The 17,856-nt window shown below is 38.7% G+C and overlaps 1 protein-coding gene across 3 annotated transcripts; it reads right to left on the bottom strand.

The window, feature by feature from the left end:
• Nucleotides 1-9: 9 nt before the first annotated feature.
• PECR (peroxisomal trans-2-enoyl-CoA reductase) lies at nucleotides 10-17,856 on the bottom strand. 3 transcript variants are annotated; one of them, XR_008733404.1, is made up of 9 exons: nucleotides 17,722-17,856; nucleotides 14,572-14,705; nucleotides 7,157-7,322; nucleotides 6,407-6,488; nucleotides 4,092-4,188; nucleotides 1,778-1,888; nucleotides 1,067-1,178; nucleotides 798-944; nucleotides 10-766 (listed from the first exon to the last, which is right to left on the bottom strand). XR_008733404.1 is itself a non-coding variant. In XM_055717500.1 (8 exons), the coding sequence occupies exons 1-8, from the start codon at nucleotides 17,834-17,836 to the stop codon at nucleotides 856-858; spliced, it is 906 nt and encodes a 301-aa protein (XP_055573475.1). In that variant the 5' UTR covers nucleotides 17,837-17,856; the 3' UTR covers nucleotides 10-855. The 3 variants fall into 3 exon arrangements, 2 of the variants coding, with proteins under 2 accessions (XP_055573475.1, XP_055573476.1); XM_055717500.1 differs by having other exon boundaries at nucleotides 10-944; XM_055717501.1 differs by lacking the exon at nucleotides 17,722-17,856 and adding an exon at nucleotides 17,426-17,528 and having other exon boundaries at nucleotides 10-944.

Below are 17,856 nucleotides of genomic sequence, written 5' to 3'. Positions count from 1 at the left end.
ACAACATGGCATGGATAAAAAGCATTTTAATGGTAATGGTAAATGAACACTGGCGAATGAAGGATTCCAAATTTCTCCTTTAACGGAATAGCATACTACAGAAAGCACTGCAATATATACCATACCTTTTGCTTCAAGATTTTGCATGTTAAATTGTTGAATCTATACTGTTTTCCATCACTGTATGTTCAACCTTAAGTTTATTATCTGATTTTTCTATTATCAAATTTAATTTGCAGCCAGCTTAACTCCATTATGTCGTTATACCTGCAAACAATTCAAAATATTCCCAATATGATATGCCGTATTAGTTTGAAACATTAATAACAGTATTCTGCCTTATTTTTAATCCTTTTCAGAGAAATACCTACTCTACTTAGTATTTAAAATAGCTGTTGAGCACTCAGTGTGTGGCTGAACAGGGATAGTGTAGAGCTAACAGCTACCTCAAGGGTTACCGATGCAACTAATAACAGAGATCTAAATTACCTTCTCCCCAAATTCATCCACAATAGGAGAATTCTGAAATGTTCCTTGACTGCCCCCTTCACTTCAAAATAAGTATTTTTTTTTTATTCACTTTGGACTGAGATTCTTCATTACTTCATGCCTGTGCAAATAGAGAATGTGTCTTTTATACCTCTCCTTCCAAAGAAACTGAATGTTTTCAGGGCACTGAGTGTTTTCCGAGAAGTTTGCTATGTACAGCCTTTCGAGTTTTAAATATAAACCAATGACAATCAAGGCACTCAATGTATGAGCAAAAGGATTATATTACTGAGAATAATAATCCCAAATCACAAAGTATGATTATCAGCAAGAGTAAAACTGGGAATAAGATGAAATCTCATTATTTTACAGCTTTGGCTTGAACTTGCCAGAAAGAACCTTTTTAAGCATTTCAGAATTTTTTCCTTCTGGTGGTGAAGGCCATCTGTCATGATCTGAGGAAAACAAATAAAACAACATAGTTAATTGACTGAGAAACTAGGCATTTTATTTGTGTGTCCTCCCCGTGCCCAGCTTTAGTCCTTCGAAGGGCATTATTTTGTAGCCCATTTCTTACCAGGTATTTCTAGGGCATGGCTATATAAACTTTGGCCGCCATCCACGACCATAGTTATCCCAGTTATGTAAGAAGCAGCTGGAGATAGTAGGAAACATACTGCAGGAGAGATCTGACAAAGGAATGACAATTTTAATCCTTCTGAAACTGCTGGGAATTGTTCATGTCAAAGATGCTTGTAAAAATTTGTACAGGCAAGACATAGCAACATTTTCTACTCAGTAATGAAAACTGTAACAATCTGTAACCCATCTTTCCAGCCACAAACATCACGTACATAACAGATGAAAACCAGTGAACTCTCAAAGATCAGCATCAGATGCTGAAAAATAACAAAAAAACCCCAAACAGTTGACCTGTTTATAAGATGCACGATTGGTGGAAGAGAGCTAAGTACTTTTAAGATACACTTTTTCACATTAATACTCATTCTTTCAGTCCTCCCTGCTGGAAGTCAGCCTTTTCAGGAACTAATAATGTCTACTGTGAAATGTCTCAGCTGTAAGAGGCATCTAAATTCAACTTTCAGTGTAACTGTGACTACTGAAGAAGTTTCCCACTTGGCACGACTACATAATACTACAAGTTTTTTTCTGTTTTAATATTCCATCGCAGTACAAAATTAAAGTCTTTTCTGTTCTCTATATAATAAAGTGGCTTCAAAATAGAGACACAGAAGTAGAATTATCACAAATGTTCTGAATACATTACCTCTTCAGGAACCGCTGACCTCTTGGCAGGAACCTTTGGTATGCTCTTTAACCACATTGCTGTACCTTGTTCTCCATAGTTTGCAACAGCAGTTTCTGAAAATACTAATCCCTATTTTAAAACAGCATAGTGAAAATTAAGGTCTCTTGCATATGATTAAACTGTGATCACTGTAAAATTGTGAAGTTGACATTACTGGGATTTTCTGTGGGATTAAACTATCTATACAGCACTTGAATGCAAGTTTTTAAATTTAATGGAATAGTGTAATTCATACAAGAAGGTAATTTGGCTGCTAGCCACACCTCTATTCAAGCATAATAATTCAGGTTATTCTAATTCTTCACTGTCACTTCAATAACTATAAAGTGGAGAGTATAAAGAAACTCAAAGACTTTTCAAATTAAAAGCATTTCATATTAGCTTACAGCAGAAACCCAAAAAGCCCAAAGAACAAGTTCGCAACAGTTTCTTGTAATCTGTAAGAACACTAGATTGATTTTTATGGAAGCAGACAGTTTCACAGTCAGAATTCAGACTCTCCCTACTTAGCTGCTATAGAAAAAGGTGACTGTCTCTGCTTTGATGATTATACAGTCCGGTTTAGACTTGAGAGGGAAGATGAAGGCTACAGCAATGGGAACACAGGGTTACATTGATTAGTTATGACAGAACATCTGGGACTCAAGTTGATGGAAGATAACAAAATTTGAATTCATCCATGGAGTACATGCTAAGATATCTAAGATATCTGTGAAACATGAGTGACTATATTTTGGGAACTAGGGAACTAACTCATATGCGAAACTATTTTAATCAGAATGCATGCTTTCCTCTCAATGTACCCATTCCCTACATGGGACTCTGCTCCTATAAAGCAGCAACAGTTTTGTATGGTTACCACAGACCCAATGTGTCCATAAAAGTGACAGGAGGATATAAAGTAGTCCTGTAACTACAGCATGGATTTTTGTTACCAGCATAGTAACACAGCTAGTAAATACTTCTGAAGTGTTTGCTTGTCAAAAATTTCCTTTGACAAGTGCTATAATGTATAATTAGTATGATTCATTAGGTAACTAGCAAGCCTGAAAAATATATTCACATAATAATGCTGTCTTAATTACTTACTTCCCCAAGACTTGATTAATCAGAAATAAACAATAACCAGGAAAACCAAGCCAGTAGATCTTAATATTTAAGAAGTCTTCAAATGAGTTGGGCCTCACAAAGGCTACATAAGAGCCATTACCTGAATGATCATCACACATCTGCCATTAAGCATTCTGTGTTATGCCAAAGAAAGTGAGCCCATATGTTTTAGGACAAAAGACAGAACAGACATCCTGTAAGATAGTAGAAAGATCATCCTGAGAAACAGTTCAACAAATCTGACGCTTGACTATACTGTGAGATAAGATAAATTCTGAATTTAGCAGTAGCTGGAAAAAGTTTATCTTTCCTCTTCTGTTTTCAAGGGAGTAAATGTGTAAAATAAATTGTGGTTAAGGGTGAAGATTACACAAGTCATAACAAATCACACAATCTCAAATGTCAAAGCTAGGGCTTCTATATAGCCTCTACATCTACAGCACCGTGCACTAAAAAATATGGCTGGTCTTTCCACACACTTATTTCAAACAACTGCTACATGCTACCTACTTCCTCAGAAGTGTGGCAGGCATATTTTAGCCAAACTGTATAGTGGCTTCCTGTCTGCATATATTTCATAAGAAAAAAAAAAAATCAGAACACACATTTTTACATATAATTTTTTTGACAGAAGGTCCACTTCAAACAGTCTTTTTATACCTAAAGCTAATCTACCTTAACATGTAGAAGACAAAGTAAAAGACATCATGTGGCACATCCAGAGATTTTAAAAATAACTTGGTAAACACAGGGGAAGCCATCAGCATACCTGAACCTCAAAAAGAAAAGGTTTTCTGAACTCAGAAATAACGTAACCATCACTGAAACACAAAGCATTTGGTAGTTTTGTCAAGGGTTTGTAAGACAGGTCACCAATGCCTCCCAAGTATGATTTCATTAAGTTAGGAAAAGACCCAAGAATGCCAAGTCAAAGCAGAAGCAATTTTATCCCACATCTCTGGCTGGTCATGGTCATCCAAACAGTACAAAACACTCTCAAATGACCTCAAGAACATAGATGAGGGAATTATAAAAATATAAATACATAAATAATTCACACACAGTTACAGGCTATAGATTTTAAAATCCCTTGTGACTGGAAAGTTTTAACCATGAACATATATGATGGCTAAGTTTAATCAGATCGTTTGCCATTACTTACAGGAGCAACACTGTTGATTCTTACTCCGCTGTGGGCCCATTCTAAAGCTAAAGTCTTGGTTAGGTTATTCACTGCAGCTCTTGCAGCTCCTGTATGCCTATTGAAAAAAGAAAGCAAAAGCAGCATCTGTTCCTTCAGCTAACAGTGCCCAATATTGTTTTTACTGCAGCCTTACTAGGGTAGTCAGAGTAGTTGTCTATGGGTGGACCAACCATGTGAGAGAGGATAAGATATTATTTGACCATAGCTTTATAGTTTAAACAAGCTATGCTATGATTTCCAGTCATTTGGGGAAAAAACATCATCTCTTCCCCACTGTGACACGAGGCCAGTTACATTCTACTGCAGAAGCAGGCTTTTAAAATGAAAAGCAACTGGAGGCAGAGTTCAAATTGTGTAAAACTATGAAAGGTGGGCTGCACGGGTAAAGCAACCTGGAAGGTTGCTTGGAAGGACAGTGGTCTGAAAAATAGTTTAGATCTTCTGACAAGCATGACTAAAATAAGCCACTATTAAAAATTAATATAGGTGGATGGAGGTAGAGATGATCATAGGCAGAGTGATCTCATACACCTTGGTGCTATAGGAAACTAGTCTGAAATAATTACAAGCTTGAACAAATGCAGACAAGATTACTGCAATTAATAATGGACAGTGGGTCTCAGGAAACTAATAAGAATTTAGTTCCTAGCAAAATAAACTTAGAGAAGATAAATAAAATCATTTCTCAAATACCAGGAAAGGAATACGAAAAACTTAAGAAAAACATAAGAAACCCTAACTTATTCATATGTTTAGGCCAGAAACAAATAACCTTCAGGCACACTACGAGCAAACAAACTTGACTAGTTTTATGTTCAAAATTAATACTTATGAAAAACTGTATCATGTGATTTTTGTATCATGTGAGTGGTGGCTGGACTTGTAAAGGCAAGTCTTTTTCACTAGTACATTTCTAAAACAAGTATAAATTCAATGTGAATTTAATTTGAAAGTATTTTTGTCTATCAATCTACATCCACGCACAACAGTTATTTGGGAAACTTTTTTCCACTGTTATTCAGAATTAGTTTTTTTTATCTCCTGATTCAACTCTCAAATACATCTTCAGCCTATTTGCTGTGACAATTCAACCACACTTAACCGGAGTGGAGAAACTCAAATAACTGTGCCTTCAGCACCACCCTGTGGATCTCTAAATTTATTTTGTACTCGCCAAGAACAAGCTAGTGAGAAAATACGCTGCTGTTCCTTAAAAATTTTAAATTTTGAAAACTTTCAACCATGAATCAAGACAAAGAGAGGTAATGGAACATGTGCTCAAATAATATTTTTATATTTTCTTCAATACAAATTCAAAGTAAAAAAAAAAAAGTAGTTTCAAAGAAGAAATTCAGTTATTTTCCAATTAAGAAACTGCCAAAATGCAGCAATTTGACAAATTCAAAATTCCTTTTGAAAATAAAATAACTGAAACAATTTATTTTCTGAGCATTATTTTCCTTTCAGTGAATTGGAACTTTTTTGGGGAAAAAGTTTCAAACTGGAAGACTCCTGCTTGCTTCCATTTTGAGGGTAAAGAAATTTGAACAAATGTCGTACACACATGGATATGGAGAGGATGTTGCATTTTCATGCAGACAGCTGTGATCATTTGTGTCAGTATGAAACAGCTACATATGTGGTAATATGTTTGTGTCCATTAACTTCCTCCCAGTCAAGAAAGAAGCAGAGCAAATAGAACCAGAACCAATTCTCTGCATCAGACACCTTCTCCAAGAAAGACGGCTACAAAGTGAGAGTAAAAAGGAAAATGGGAAAAGCAGGTGTTACATGACCCGAAGGACAAAGCCAAAACCTGGTAACATACTACAAATGTTCCTCCTACTCCCCTACTCCCAGTTCAACTCCCATAACTCATTACACCACCAAGACCTGTAAACAGACAGTAGAAGATGAAAACAGCAGGTGCCAAGTTCTTGCAAACCCTCCAGAGATTTGGAAAGAGAACATGTATAGGTTACATTTCAGTGCTACTCTCACAGTGAAAGCTTCACTGGCAAGTCTTGCTTCAAAGTTTCTTACAAACAAGTTGACAGAGACCAGAGATGCCATTTACACCTGTAGTCTCTACTGAATTAATGAGAGGCCCACACATACAGCCAAGTGATACTATTGCTCTCTCTTGACCTAACTACTTTATTTCCACACTTTGCTGCTGCCCAGCGCACACCTTTCTAAAATGAAGTATTTAGGAGCAATTAGTATTTCTAGGGGAAAAATACAGGGAAACGTAAAAATAAAATATATATTACGACATTCCAGGAAACCCATTTCTCACGGCAGCAGTAATGTTGACAATGACTCCTCCATGTTCCTGCATCCAGGCATTGTACACTGTATGAAGGAGGAAGATAACCTATAAATATCAGAACAAATGCATACAAATGAACTTGCCAACCAGAAACCAAATTTGGAGTCTTAACTCTAACTACACTACACATTTCCTGTGCAGATTTAGATAAACAATCTGCTATTTGTACCACAGCCTCGCCACAGGATTGCTGAAATAACAGATGTGGTCCAGGTAAGTCTCAAAGTTTGTAAAGAAGTCTTCTGGTGGAAATCAAGATTCATGCTTCCACGTAAATCACTTTAATTTCCATGTTCCCAAAGCTATCTGAGAATCATGTATCATACTTAAATTTAACTTTAGATTTACATCCCTGATGAGAGAGGAATCTTTTCCTGTGTTACACACAGCGAATACAGGCCACAGAAGTGGGTTTTGTATAGTGTATTAAGTGAGTATCCAAGCCAGCTGACTCCCCAAATCTGGCCTTAAGCAGAAGATCATACTTGCCTAAACGTATGTTTGTATATATGAACAAAGGTAACGTACAATTTAATGTAGAGCTTTGGATAAGATTCATGAAAACAGATATCCACTGTCAGATAAGTGTGAGGAAAAAAGAAGGTAGGGAAACTTTACAGCAATACCAGAAGGCAAGAAATGTAAAAACCAAAACAAATAAACAAAACAAGCTTAAATGTTAAATCCTTACCTGCTTTGCAGCAGTAGAAGGTCCCTGTAAGATTCGTGTCTATCACAGCATTCCAGCCTTTTGCACTAATGGCTTCAGAAAGACTTGCAAATTGGCCTCCTCCATTATTCACCAGGAAGTCAATCTTCCCATGCAGACTCAGCGTAGACTTCACCAAAGCTTCTACCTGAAACAATATTTGTTAGTGTGGTATGCTGCTTAAGCTACATACCCAATTTCATTCTCAGACAGTATTTTCTCACTTATATCCTTCTCACACATAAAATTCAGAAAGGCTGGAAGACCAGTATGACAAGTTTAGTCAGCCAAGAAGGACTGAGCTGAATCCATGTTTACTTAGGAAATCTTCTTGGTATAATGCAGGTGCTACATAAAATACCAGCACGGAAGGAAGAAGGGGATTTAAGCCACTGAAGATCTGTAAAAACAAAACACAGACAAAAGCCTGCTACTTAAGACCTACTAAGAATCTCCTGACATTTTGCACAAGGGTGGAGGTATTCACAGCAGACACTGGAAGAATTTCATATAACATAGCTACAGCTTTTTTCATCTGATCCATACCCCTGAGCATTTTAATTAGAAAACGTAAGTAATCTTGTGACGTTTTAACATTCTTACTTCAAAAAGTGAAGTTTTGTACGTTCACTAAAGCTCTAACATGTGAGTTGGTAACAGATTATCTTTTTACTCAGACCAAGAAGGTTAGTTTGCTACCCTACAAAACATGAACTCTAAATTTAAAGTGCTGGAAATAACACAAGTTGTCATCTTGAGCAAAAGAAAGGTAAGTATTTAACTAAGACACCTTTTGTCTATAAGCAGGATGAATACTTATGATTAAGAACACTGTCTGGTACTATTTACCTTTGGTACTCTGAGAAGGTATTAACAGCAAATAGCAGTAGACAGTTTATTCACTCAGAGCTATCAGTGCAGAAAAGGAATGGCTTAAATTCACATGGAGGTGAAAAGATTTTGAGAATCTAAACCTAGCTCTAACTCTGACCTGATCTGAGCTACAGGCTGTAAGATAAGCCTTTTGCGTTGTCTTCTGTTTTGGAAGTACAGCAGTTTCACCACACACTCACACTATACACAAGAGAATTTCTGGAGGGGAACATATTTCAAAGCATTCAATGATGTTACAGATACCCAAGTGATGTATTGTTCCTACATATTTCATAATAAGAACTCTATAGCAACTGCTTAATAATTTAATCTTTATGTCAAGAAACGGGAAATGGGACAACATGACCTGCTTAGATTACCTATCATAACTACATACCATGCATCAGTTATTCCTACTCAAGCATATATAAAAAGTTAATCTAGTATCTGTGGTCAAAGAAAACACAGACCCAAAAAAAACCCAAAAACCAAACAGCACGAGCATTGCTGCTGCTGAAACAGATTTGACTAGGGGAAGGATATCAACCAGCCTTCCTCTGTATTGAGTTAGCAGTAGAAAACATCAAAAATAGAGGAACAAGCAAAGCACGATCTGTATTTCACCAAAAGCGTCACTAACTCAATCTCATAAAAAGCAGCCTTACAGCTTTCGCTGCTAACAATTCAGGATGGTTTAACAGGACAGTATGAATCCTGTAAGCATGCACCTCTCCGAAGAAGAAAACCCAAACAAACATATAGTGACTGAAGCCTGACTGAAAAAACTAATGCCTGCTGACAAAAAATGCTTTAAGAAAATAATTTTGATACCTAAATCACCATCTGTAAGTACTGAACATCACTTTATTCCTCAAATCAGTCACTGCAGCTTGTGGGAGCTGAGGAAAAAAAAATACCAAAAACCCAAAACATCTGGGACAGCAGCCCCAAAGCTTGTGAGAACCACAATAACACAAATACTTCCAGGTTTGCTCACAACCATAGAAAAGTAAGCTATGTCTTGCTAGGTGGCAAATGTTATGTTTCCTCTAGCAATATCAAACTCTACTCCCTGGCAGCCTGAGAATCTTGTTTTGAGTATTGCCCTCCATAAGTTACTGAAGTATGGGCTTGTTTATGGAAGAGAAATGTTTTCAGTAGCAGGAATGTTTGAACAACGGCTATTGCAGGGGGTGTATGTGTGCATACACAGAGGGGTGCAGAGAAAAGGGAAAAGGCCAAGAAATATAAAAAAAAACCCCAACCAACAACAAATGAACAGAAGAAAAAAAACACTGAGAAGAGACATTACAAGCAAGTTTTGAGCAGGTGGGCAAAACCTGCTGTGACACATCAATGCAAAACAGTCCACATGTATCTTAACAAACTGTTGTTGCTCTACCTGTCGCATCATATTATCAGGGCAATAAAAAAAATCAACCACAAACACCTATCAGTTCTGCTTTCCTAAATCCAGCAAAGGCTAGCAGGGTCTCCAGTGACAGCTCAGGTGGCTCCAACTGTAGCAATCTTCACAATGCCTTCTGTGTTGTAGAGAAAGCATCGCTGCAGTGCTTCTGATTACAGTAAACATAGTGACAGCAGCCACCAGCACAGTGAGAAAGAAGGTCTAGTAGAACACATTTAAATCACAGTGAGAACTAAAGATTCCTTTCTATTCCTAAATATTCAAAATCCACAAAGAACTAACTTCATTAAAAAAGCTGCTAAACACTCTGGAAACAAACCAAAACTGCACAAGGTAGAGCTAACAGTTTAAGACATTCTTCAGAAAAAGAACAAAATCAGGTACTTCAGACATAACACATAACCAGAAGACTGGAGCTCTTCAATAACGACCTTTTTTTTGCAAGTGCAACTCAAAAGTATTGTGCAGTAGTACACTTTCACAGAGAAAAGGGGCAAGTGTCCACATGCATTCACAGGTCACCTTGATCTTGAGTAAGACTTAACAGGCAAACTACCCGCTACAGTGTGTCAGAGATTTGCTATCTGGGGATTAGAACTAGTAGGCACTCTTAAACAGCGGTAACAGGTATTTTTACTTGGTGTTATTGCTGTTAAAGTCCAACAACAGGAATCTCTTATCCACAGCTCCTCACCAAGCCACAGTCTTCCACTACAGGCTTCATACAGACAGGCACCAAGTATGTATAAACCAACTGAGACTATGCTAAGCTATAAAGTTTATTGGAGAAGAAAAGCTGCTAGTGAACTCAGACATGAGGTCAGTGCTCAATAGTACTGTACTGAGTCCACCTCAAGAAGTCTTGTTTGTCAGATGTGCAAGTGACAGGCCTTATCCTCCGGGTCTGGCCCAGCAGCAGTTGCTGCTGGAGCTCGAGTGTGGAAAGGGGACACTATGCACAGAATTATGAATTGCTCATTTCAAGAAAAGCAGTGGTTTACTAGAAGTACAAGGTTTTATCTTCCACTTACCTAGATATGTCTTCTACTTACCTAGATGCCAATTAAAGAACTATTTGTCCACAGCATATATCATAATGGCTTTACAAAATTAAAAAGTTCCTCATGTCTGTCTTTCCCCCATCAAATGATTTGCTGTAGCTCAACATTTAAGACACACACAACACACACGCGTGTGCTTAACCTTCCCAAAAATCTACAAAGATAAATAGAATGCTCTTTTCATAATGGAAAAAGGATGGAGTCCATCTCTCCCACTCTGGCCACCATCACGCTGAGGCAATGGAATGAATAAATTAGATACTTAGATTTTGGAAAAAAGAGCTTGGTTTGAAAAGACACACACAGAGCTGTCTGGCCTGCATCTCAGTAAGAGCAAACTGATGTGCTCTTGTTAGATTCAACACATTACGTGGGCAGTGCTATAAAACATTTAAATAAAATCACTTCAGCTTCATAATCACGAAGAAGCAATACTGCTCCCTTAATACACTCCAGATCACAGGATAAGGGACAGAGGCACAATCACTGCTTCAGGGTAAGGTCCCATGAAGACAGAACATAGAAACCTCAGGTGCTCTTACCAGCATCTCAGAACCCTCTATTCTTCCATCTTTAAAAACAAACCAAGTTTGTTAGCCTTTACAAAACACTCAGTGGAAAACTAGCCAAAAGCAGCGGCAAACCCATGACAGAAAGAAACCTGACAGGTTACACAGCAGCTGAAAATCCTCCATCAAGCAAGATTATTTCTTGCACATTAAACAAAAACTAAGCTTTGCTAGAAAGCAAGAGGCCTCTGAGGATGAAGGAGGCTTAAAAATGTGAATTCATTAAGCTATTCCCATGATATCTGCCATCAGGCTTCTGCAGCAATTAATTCACTGCACCTTCTTTAACTCTTCCTAGACTAGAAAAAGTTCTAACAGTCATATTGCACTATATGATGACAGATGAATCTTTTAGTGCTTGAATTTCACAGATCCAAACCAGGGCACACAAGGAATGAGTTATCTTGAAAGTAGGTCAGTTACCTTAAGATTTGCAATACAAGGCAAAACAAATTAAAAATTATCTGGAAATTTTGACAGCACTTTCATCTTTCTTAGATCTCCTCTCTTTAAAGTCCCTTCATCCAGTTTGTCTGATTATAAAATTAAAACAAGGACAATTTTTTTTTTTTGGGGGGGGGGGAAGGCATGCTTGTTCCTACAGGTGATCAGGGTGGCTTCCTTTAAGAGAAAGATTTACTATTACAAAGGTTTCATTGAGATGTCAAAAAGAAGGATACACCAAATGAATTATGTAGCTTCTTCAAGAAGCTTCCTGGGCTTCATAGCTTGTTGATGGATCAGTTCTGACTTCTAAGGAGGCTTTTTTCCCCTTGTTGAAACATTTATAAAGTCTTTCTCCTCCACACATTCTTTGGTACCTGGTGTAAGAGCTGAGAAAGAGGATGTAATGATTCACAGGGAATACTGGTAGAGGCTGTCCTCCCTACTCAGCAACATGTTTCTGTGAATTTCTGAGGTAAATACTAGTCACTCATACTAAGCTGAAACCAGACAATGAGTTGTAAAGCTATTAATAAGTAGCACACAGAGCCAACACAGTTGTACAAGTCTTGTTTATTTTGGGAGGAAAACCGAAATTTTAAATGCCCTCTCACCCCATCTTACACTGTAAACAGGAAGCTACTCCTGTATTTGTGAAAATGCTGAAGTGAGTTATATTGCAGTGTTGTCTCTACTGAAGACTTATTCCTAGGCTAGAAAAAACTTTCATTACATATCTTACTGATCCCTGTTCCTAAGATTCCAAGTCCCAGGCACTAAATTTTATGTTAAGAATGGAACAGGTTTTGAAAGTGGATGTACAATGCTCTTTGAATAGAAATAAAAGCCCCAAGGTACTTTTCCTTTAGTCTCTGCAATGCAAACAAGTGCAAATTAGAAAAAAGTATTCACCACTGCTGCTCTTAGCTAATACAATAAATAAGCAATAGTGAGCAGTAGGCTGTGGAAAATCTGCCACATCCCTCAGTTCTTAGTTCTGACAGTTTTTTAACAGTGTAAGTTACTGATTAATTTATCTAGCTTCAACTTACAAACACTAAGCACCTAAGTGTAAGAAAGTGCTATCCTCACTACAAAGTTAAAAGCTGAAAAATGTGATCCATGTGTTGTGTTTCCGTTCCAATAGTGATTTTAGAAATTAAGTAACAAGCAGCCTGGATTTAGCAATCTTTGAGAATCTCAGCATTAAAGAAATAAGCGAGGAGGACAGAGCCAAAAAACAAGAGCTAAAGAACAAAAATCATAGGATGTTGCCAACCACGTTAATATGCAACAGAAATTAAATTCCTTATTCAAAATTTCCACAAAAGTTACAAACTTTTTGTAGTGGTGGGGAGTTTTTTTTCTAAATAGGATTTCAAGAGAGCAGTTAGAGAACTGAAGTGAGTCAAACTATAAGACTGTGCCAATGACTAAAAAAAAATTCAAGACTGGAGCTTAATCTACCTTATTTCTCTGAACCCCCTCTTCAATAGATATGGATATGAAATTACAATGGTTTATGAGAACATCCACTGGCAGGAGACATCTGATAGAGGCTTCTCCAGTATCACATCAAAAGTTCTGAGAAAGTTCTAGCGTGTCTGTAAATGACTACGCTTTACAACAACCCTATAAAAAAGGTTTTAAAAGCACCTTCAAAAAAGTTTCCAAAGCCATCAAATACTCTTTGTCAAATATGTTTTAGCCACACTTAATAAACAGGAAATAAAATAGGAATGGTAGTTTGTTTGGTGGAGATTACCTCACTTCACCATGTGAGCCCTCCACCATCTCACAGAACACTGCAGTTCCCACTGCATTTTTAAACTGATGCAGAAATAAGATGCACCTGCAGAAGGTTATTAAGCATGCCAGAGTACTTTCTGCAAGAAGGCTTAAGCCTTTTCTCTCTATCTCTTCTCTTTCCTGTAGCTTTAATCATATAAGTTGCCCTCTGACATCTGCCATAACCTATTATATTGCACTGCTGATGCTAGTCAATGCAAACCTAAAATTCACAGGTAGGTGAAGTGACATACTGCACAGCCCCAGGGTTCTTCATCTTCAGGAGAGAAAGTCCGAGTATATCATTATATTTTATGGCACAAGCTGCTCCATGAGGGAAGAATTTTATTTTTTACTTGCTTGATGATTGTATATTTGGATATTTTCAGAACCTACATAGCCACTGAAGGCCATTAATATTTCTTTACGTTATGCTAGAGTTTATCAGAGACTTTGAAAGGTTAAGAAAAATGCAGCAATCAGTTGTTACCAGAATGTTTTCTAGTTGTCTTCAATAAGTTAAAAGTCCAACCTGATGCTGGACTTTTAAATGTTTAATTACACAAATTAGAAAATTAGGAAGTGAAGGTTGACTTCTGAAGAACCCAGATTAAGTACTTTCAGGTTTGATCTTCAATTTTTTGTAATATGAAGAAAAAAACTCATCTGGGATAACAATAGAGTTTGTAATGAGGCACACCTCAAATTGTAATCAAAATCTGAAACACGGTTAATAACAATAATATCTGTGGGGGGTTTTTTTGCTTTAATACAGGCAAAACTGACAATGCAGAGCACTTGTGTCAAGTCACAAGCATCAACGTTCCATGCTGTGACTTCCTGTTTGAAGGAAAACTATTCTGAGGTCTCCATCTTCACAAGTTAACACCCCCTCACTGCTGTGATAAAATGTGGCAAAGAACATACTAAGCGGGCTCCAGCTTGGCTGTAGAACATGCCAGTTCCAAGGCCTGCTTCTCCCAGAAGTATCTGAAATATATATGATGGTCAGAAAAAGCTATTTGCAATTACAAATGCTTTCTTGCTTAGGTGGCTAACAAATGGTCTTCCCTTGAAAAAGCACATCTTTATCTAGATCAATTTAACAGTGCTTTACTGCACCTTGCCCCTGATCGAAGACACTTTTGAGAGGGCCAGAGAAGACCTTTGGAGATCTGAGAATTTATATACACAATACGCTTTTGACATGTTAAGCAAATCACTAGTCTTTACCTCATCTTCTTTGCGAATATTGCACTGTATGGGAGTCACTTTGGCAGGCCTCATGGAAGAAAACGTATTATTCAGTTCTTCTGCAGCAGCTTTTAATCGATCAAATTTACGAGAGGCAATAACAACACTGCAACCTGTAGAGACAAAATGAAACACCCTTCAGCTAACACAGTTAAAACTATGCTAGTTTTTTAATAACATCAAGGAGATATCTTGTAGGATGTGCAGCCATTAGTCACTGACTAGAAGATACAGTATTGAAGTCCTTGCAGGAGAGAAATGACTGATGTCAGGTGCTTCTTAGCAACAAGATCCCACTGTGCCAGGAAAAGGGCAATCAAAAAAATGTCCACAAGGTTCCCTCTTCTTCCTGCAGAAGGCAAGACAGCCCATGAATTGATGAGTCAGCAAAGTAGCTTTGGAAATCACTTTTGCTGCCTCTGCTCACAGCTGCCTCATTTATCAATTATGTGATTTAAAAATGTTTCAGCAGGTCTTGATTACAAAAAAATGCTTGCTCCTAAAACCGCAACACCAATCTTACCACATGTCTAGCTGTAATTTTGACTAGCAGTGAGCAAATGTAATGCTCTCCTTTTTAACCCTACAGAGTCTGAAGGAAAGGATGATAGCCTCACGAGTTTATTTCCTATCTGCAGATGACAGACAGCAGGAACAGAGGCTTCCCCATAATACCACCACATGCTGCAGAACCCTAGCTCAGGAGGAAAAAATAAGGCAGGAGTTCAAGCCTCTGTTTTTTTCAGCATTTGGAGGCAGAAGAATTAATTCTACAGACATAAACAACACAGGTGCCAAATTAATGGCAAGTACTGACACTACAACCAGTCTAATTTCTTCTGTCACATCAGTGGACTTGGGACAGCTTTAAGTCTTCAGTAATTGCTACTACATAGACTAAAAGAGACCACATCAAATTAATTTCTAGTGCAAATCCAGTAAGCATGCATTTTCATATTATGAATAAGCAAATTACTAGCTTTGGATGGCAAGCAGACAAAGAGGTTTTGCTTCCAGTTCCCTCCTTCCATAACCTCAGCATCCCAGCAGAAGTCATCCCTTCCTCATACTAGCTCTGCTGTTCATCTGCTTTAACATAAATCAATTCAACACCCTCAACCAGCCAAAAAAAACCAGTTAACAACTTGCCAGGTGGTTTTGTGGGGTTTTTTTTCCCTTTGTTGCTATTTTACTGAGTGGAATTTGGCCTCTCGTGATCAAACAAACATCAGAATCAACTCAAAGTAACTAGTGGGAGTAAAGCACAGCAAGCTGTTCATTTGGCTCAGACTGTCTTGTGAAACGATGCATAAAACTAAAAAAGAAACCAAACCAAAACAAAACTCCAAAACCCAAAAAATAAACTCAAGAGGAGCTGAACTCTCCCAGAAGGAAGTGCTGCAACTAGATATCCCTAGGAGTGGGAATTTCACCATCAATCAGTGGCCATCTTAAAACAACACATGTGAACGTATTAGTCTCTGAGGTCTCCTCATTTTTTAAATTAAGAACTCCAGTCACTTGTACAACCACCCAAGTAATGCAGAGTTCATAAAATGGTGCACATAATTACCACATAACACAAAATACTAAATCACAGTAGCAGTTACATTGATCAACTCAAGTGCTTGTTAATGCACACACTGATATAGAATAAGGTCTCGTAAGACTGTATTTTTGCTTAATATGCCAATTAGGAGAGGGGAAATTCTCACTGAAAAACACTTGGTACCTACTGTGCAAGCTAATAGTACTTGACTTATTTTTCTTCACAAAGAATGACCAAACCATTTCCTGATTGTGTCGGGGAAAAAGGGCACAAGTTTTCAGATAAAGGGTTTAAATCTGTCCAGGCGGCTTCAAAGGAGACTGGTTATAAAACCAATGTAGATCATGACTGGCATTATCTGTTGCTGCTCCATCCCCCTCCAAAAAATACAGCCTAAAGCGCAAGGTGTACATGGAAATAGTTCCCAGTCATCTTGTCGAGAGTAGCCAGCAAGTCTGCAGGTAAGGAAGGCTGCTCAGACAGACCTGATTTTCTTCATTATTCTTCACTTTCTTACATGTGCTTTGTAGAGATTTGCAGCCGTGTTTTCTGTTCAGGATGTTATGGACAAGCGCTTTTGTTATTTGTATTTTGCTTGAGAAAAATAATGCAGTTCGAATTAAGTACAATTTTAAAGTGACTGGACAACATCATCAACCAACACTGTCATGATGCTTAAAAAGCACCTCTTTAAGGCAGCATGTAAGGACACCTTAAAAAACCGCTTAGTTCCCCAGTAATACGAAAGTAGCAGAACCAGCCCTCACTTCAGCTCCACAGGGCAAGTGGAAAGCTGAGGTGACAAAGGCCAGCAGAGGCAGTGATGTCTCCCAGCACACAGACTTAACAAAGAAAGCTCTTTACTATGCAGTGAAATGGCACGATGCACATTTCAAGAGTGCAAACCATGAGGACTATGGCACCACGAGGCCATTGATGCTAGTGCTGGTACTTTGAATCCTATCATGATGACAAACATTATCTGAAACCAGTCTGATGCTGGTCTGTAGGACTTCATGTTGAAACCTGCAGGAAAGTTGTTGCAAGGTGGATGACTCCGAGGATTGCCTTGCACTCGAAGATATACTTTATCTCCAGGACATTTCTGTCACGAGTACTGACAGAGAAGCACTGTGTCTCTAATCTCACTGCGTGGACAACACTTCAAAACCATACTACTACGTCAGACTCAGTTCAACCACCAGGTAAATCCTCCAGCTGAGCAAGAGGAAAACTCACAAGAAGGAGAATGAGGGAAAGAGTCCAGGCTTAATACAACCTCACCTTGACCGCTGTATTTGAAACAATGCATCTTTGAAGTGCCACGGGTCTAAAGACATACAGCTCCGCACCAGCCTCGCCTCCTTCTCCTGGCTATTCACGACTCCCGTCACAACGTCCCACTCATGAGCTCCCCACAGCCCCCCCCGGGCGCCGCCTGCCCCACACGCACCGCGCTCCCCGGCCCCCCTCGAACTCCATCCCCGCCTTCACCTCACGCCCGGCCCTGCCCCCCTAACACCCACCCCGACCCTCTGCCCCACCGGGCTCCCTGCGGAGCACCCCCGCCCCGCGCCCACCTAGTGCCAGCAAGTCGGCGGCGATGGCCTTGCCGATGCCGGTGCCGCCGCCGGTGACGATAGCCACCCGCCCGCGGAACAGCCCGGCCGCCAGCAGCCCGCGCGCCGCCGCCATCTTGCCCCCCGCCCCGCACA

This window comes from Falco cherrug, chromosome 8 (genome assembly GCF_023634085.1).
Source record: "Falco cherrug isolate bFalChe1 chromosome 8, bFalChe1.pri, whole genome shotgun sequence".
In the NCBI taxonomy this organism is placed as follows: domain Eukaryota; kingdom Metazoa; phylum Chordata; class Aves; order Falconiformes; family Falconidae; genus Falco; species Falco cherrug.
This window is presented reverse-complemented; position numbering and strand designations above follow the sequence as displayed.

Excerpts from the sequence above, each read along its gene's own strand:
- PECR (XM_055717500.1), bottom strand. The coding sequence starts at position 17,836 with ATGGCGGCGGCGCGCGGGCTGCTGGCGGCCGGGCTGTTCCGCGGGCGG. Across the intron at positions 14,706-17,721 it reads CGCCGACTTGCTGGCACTAG|GTTGCAGTGTTGTTATTGCC; the intron begins GTGGGCGCGGGG and ends TTGTCTCTACAG. Across the intron at positions 6,489-7,156 it reads CTTCTACTGCTGCAAAGCAG|TGTACAATGCCTGGATGCAG; the intron begins GTAAGGATTTAA and ends TCCTTCATACAG.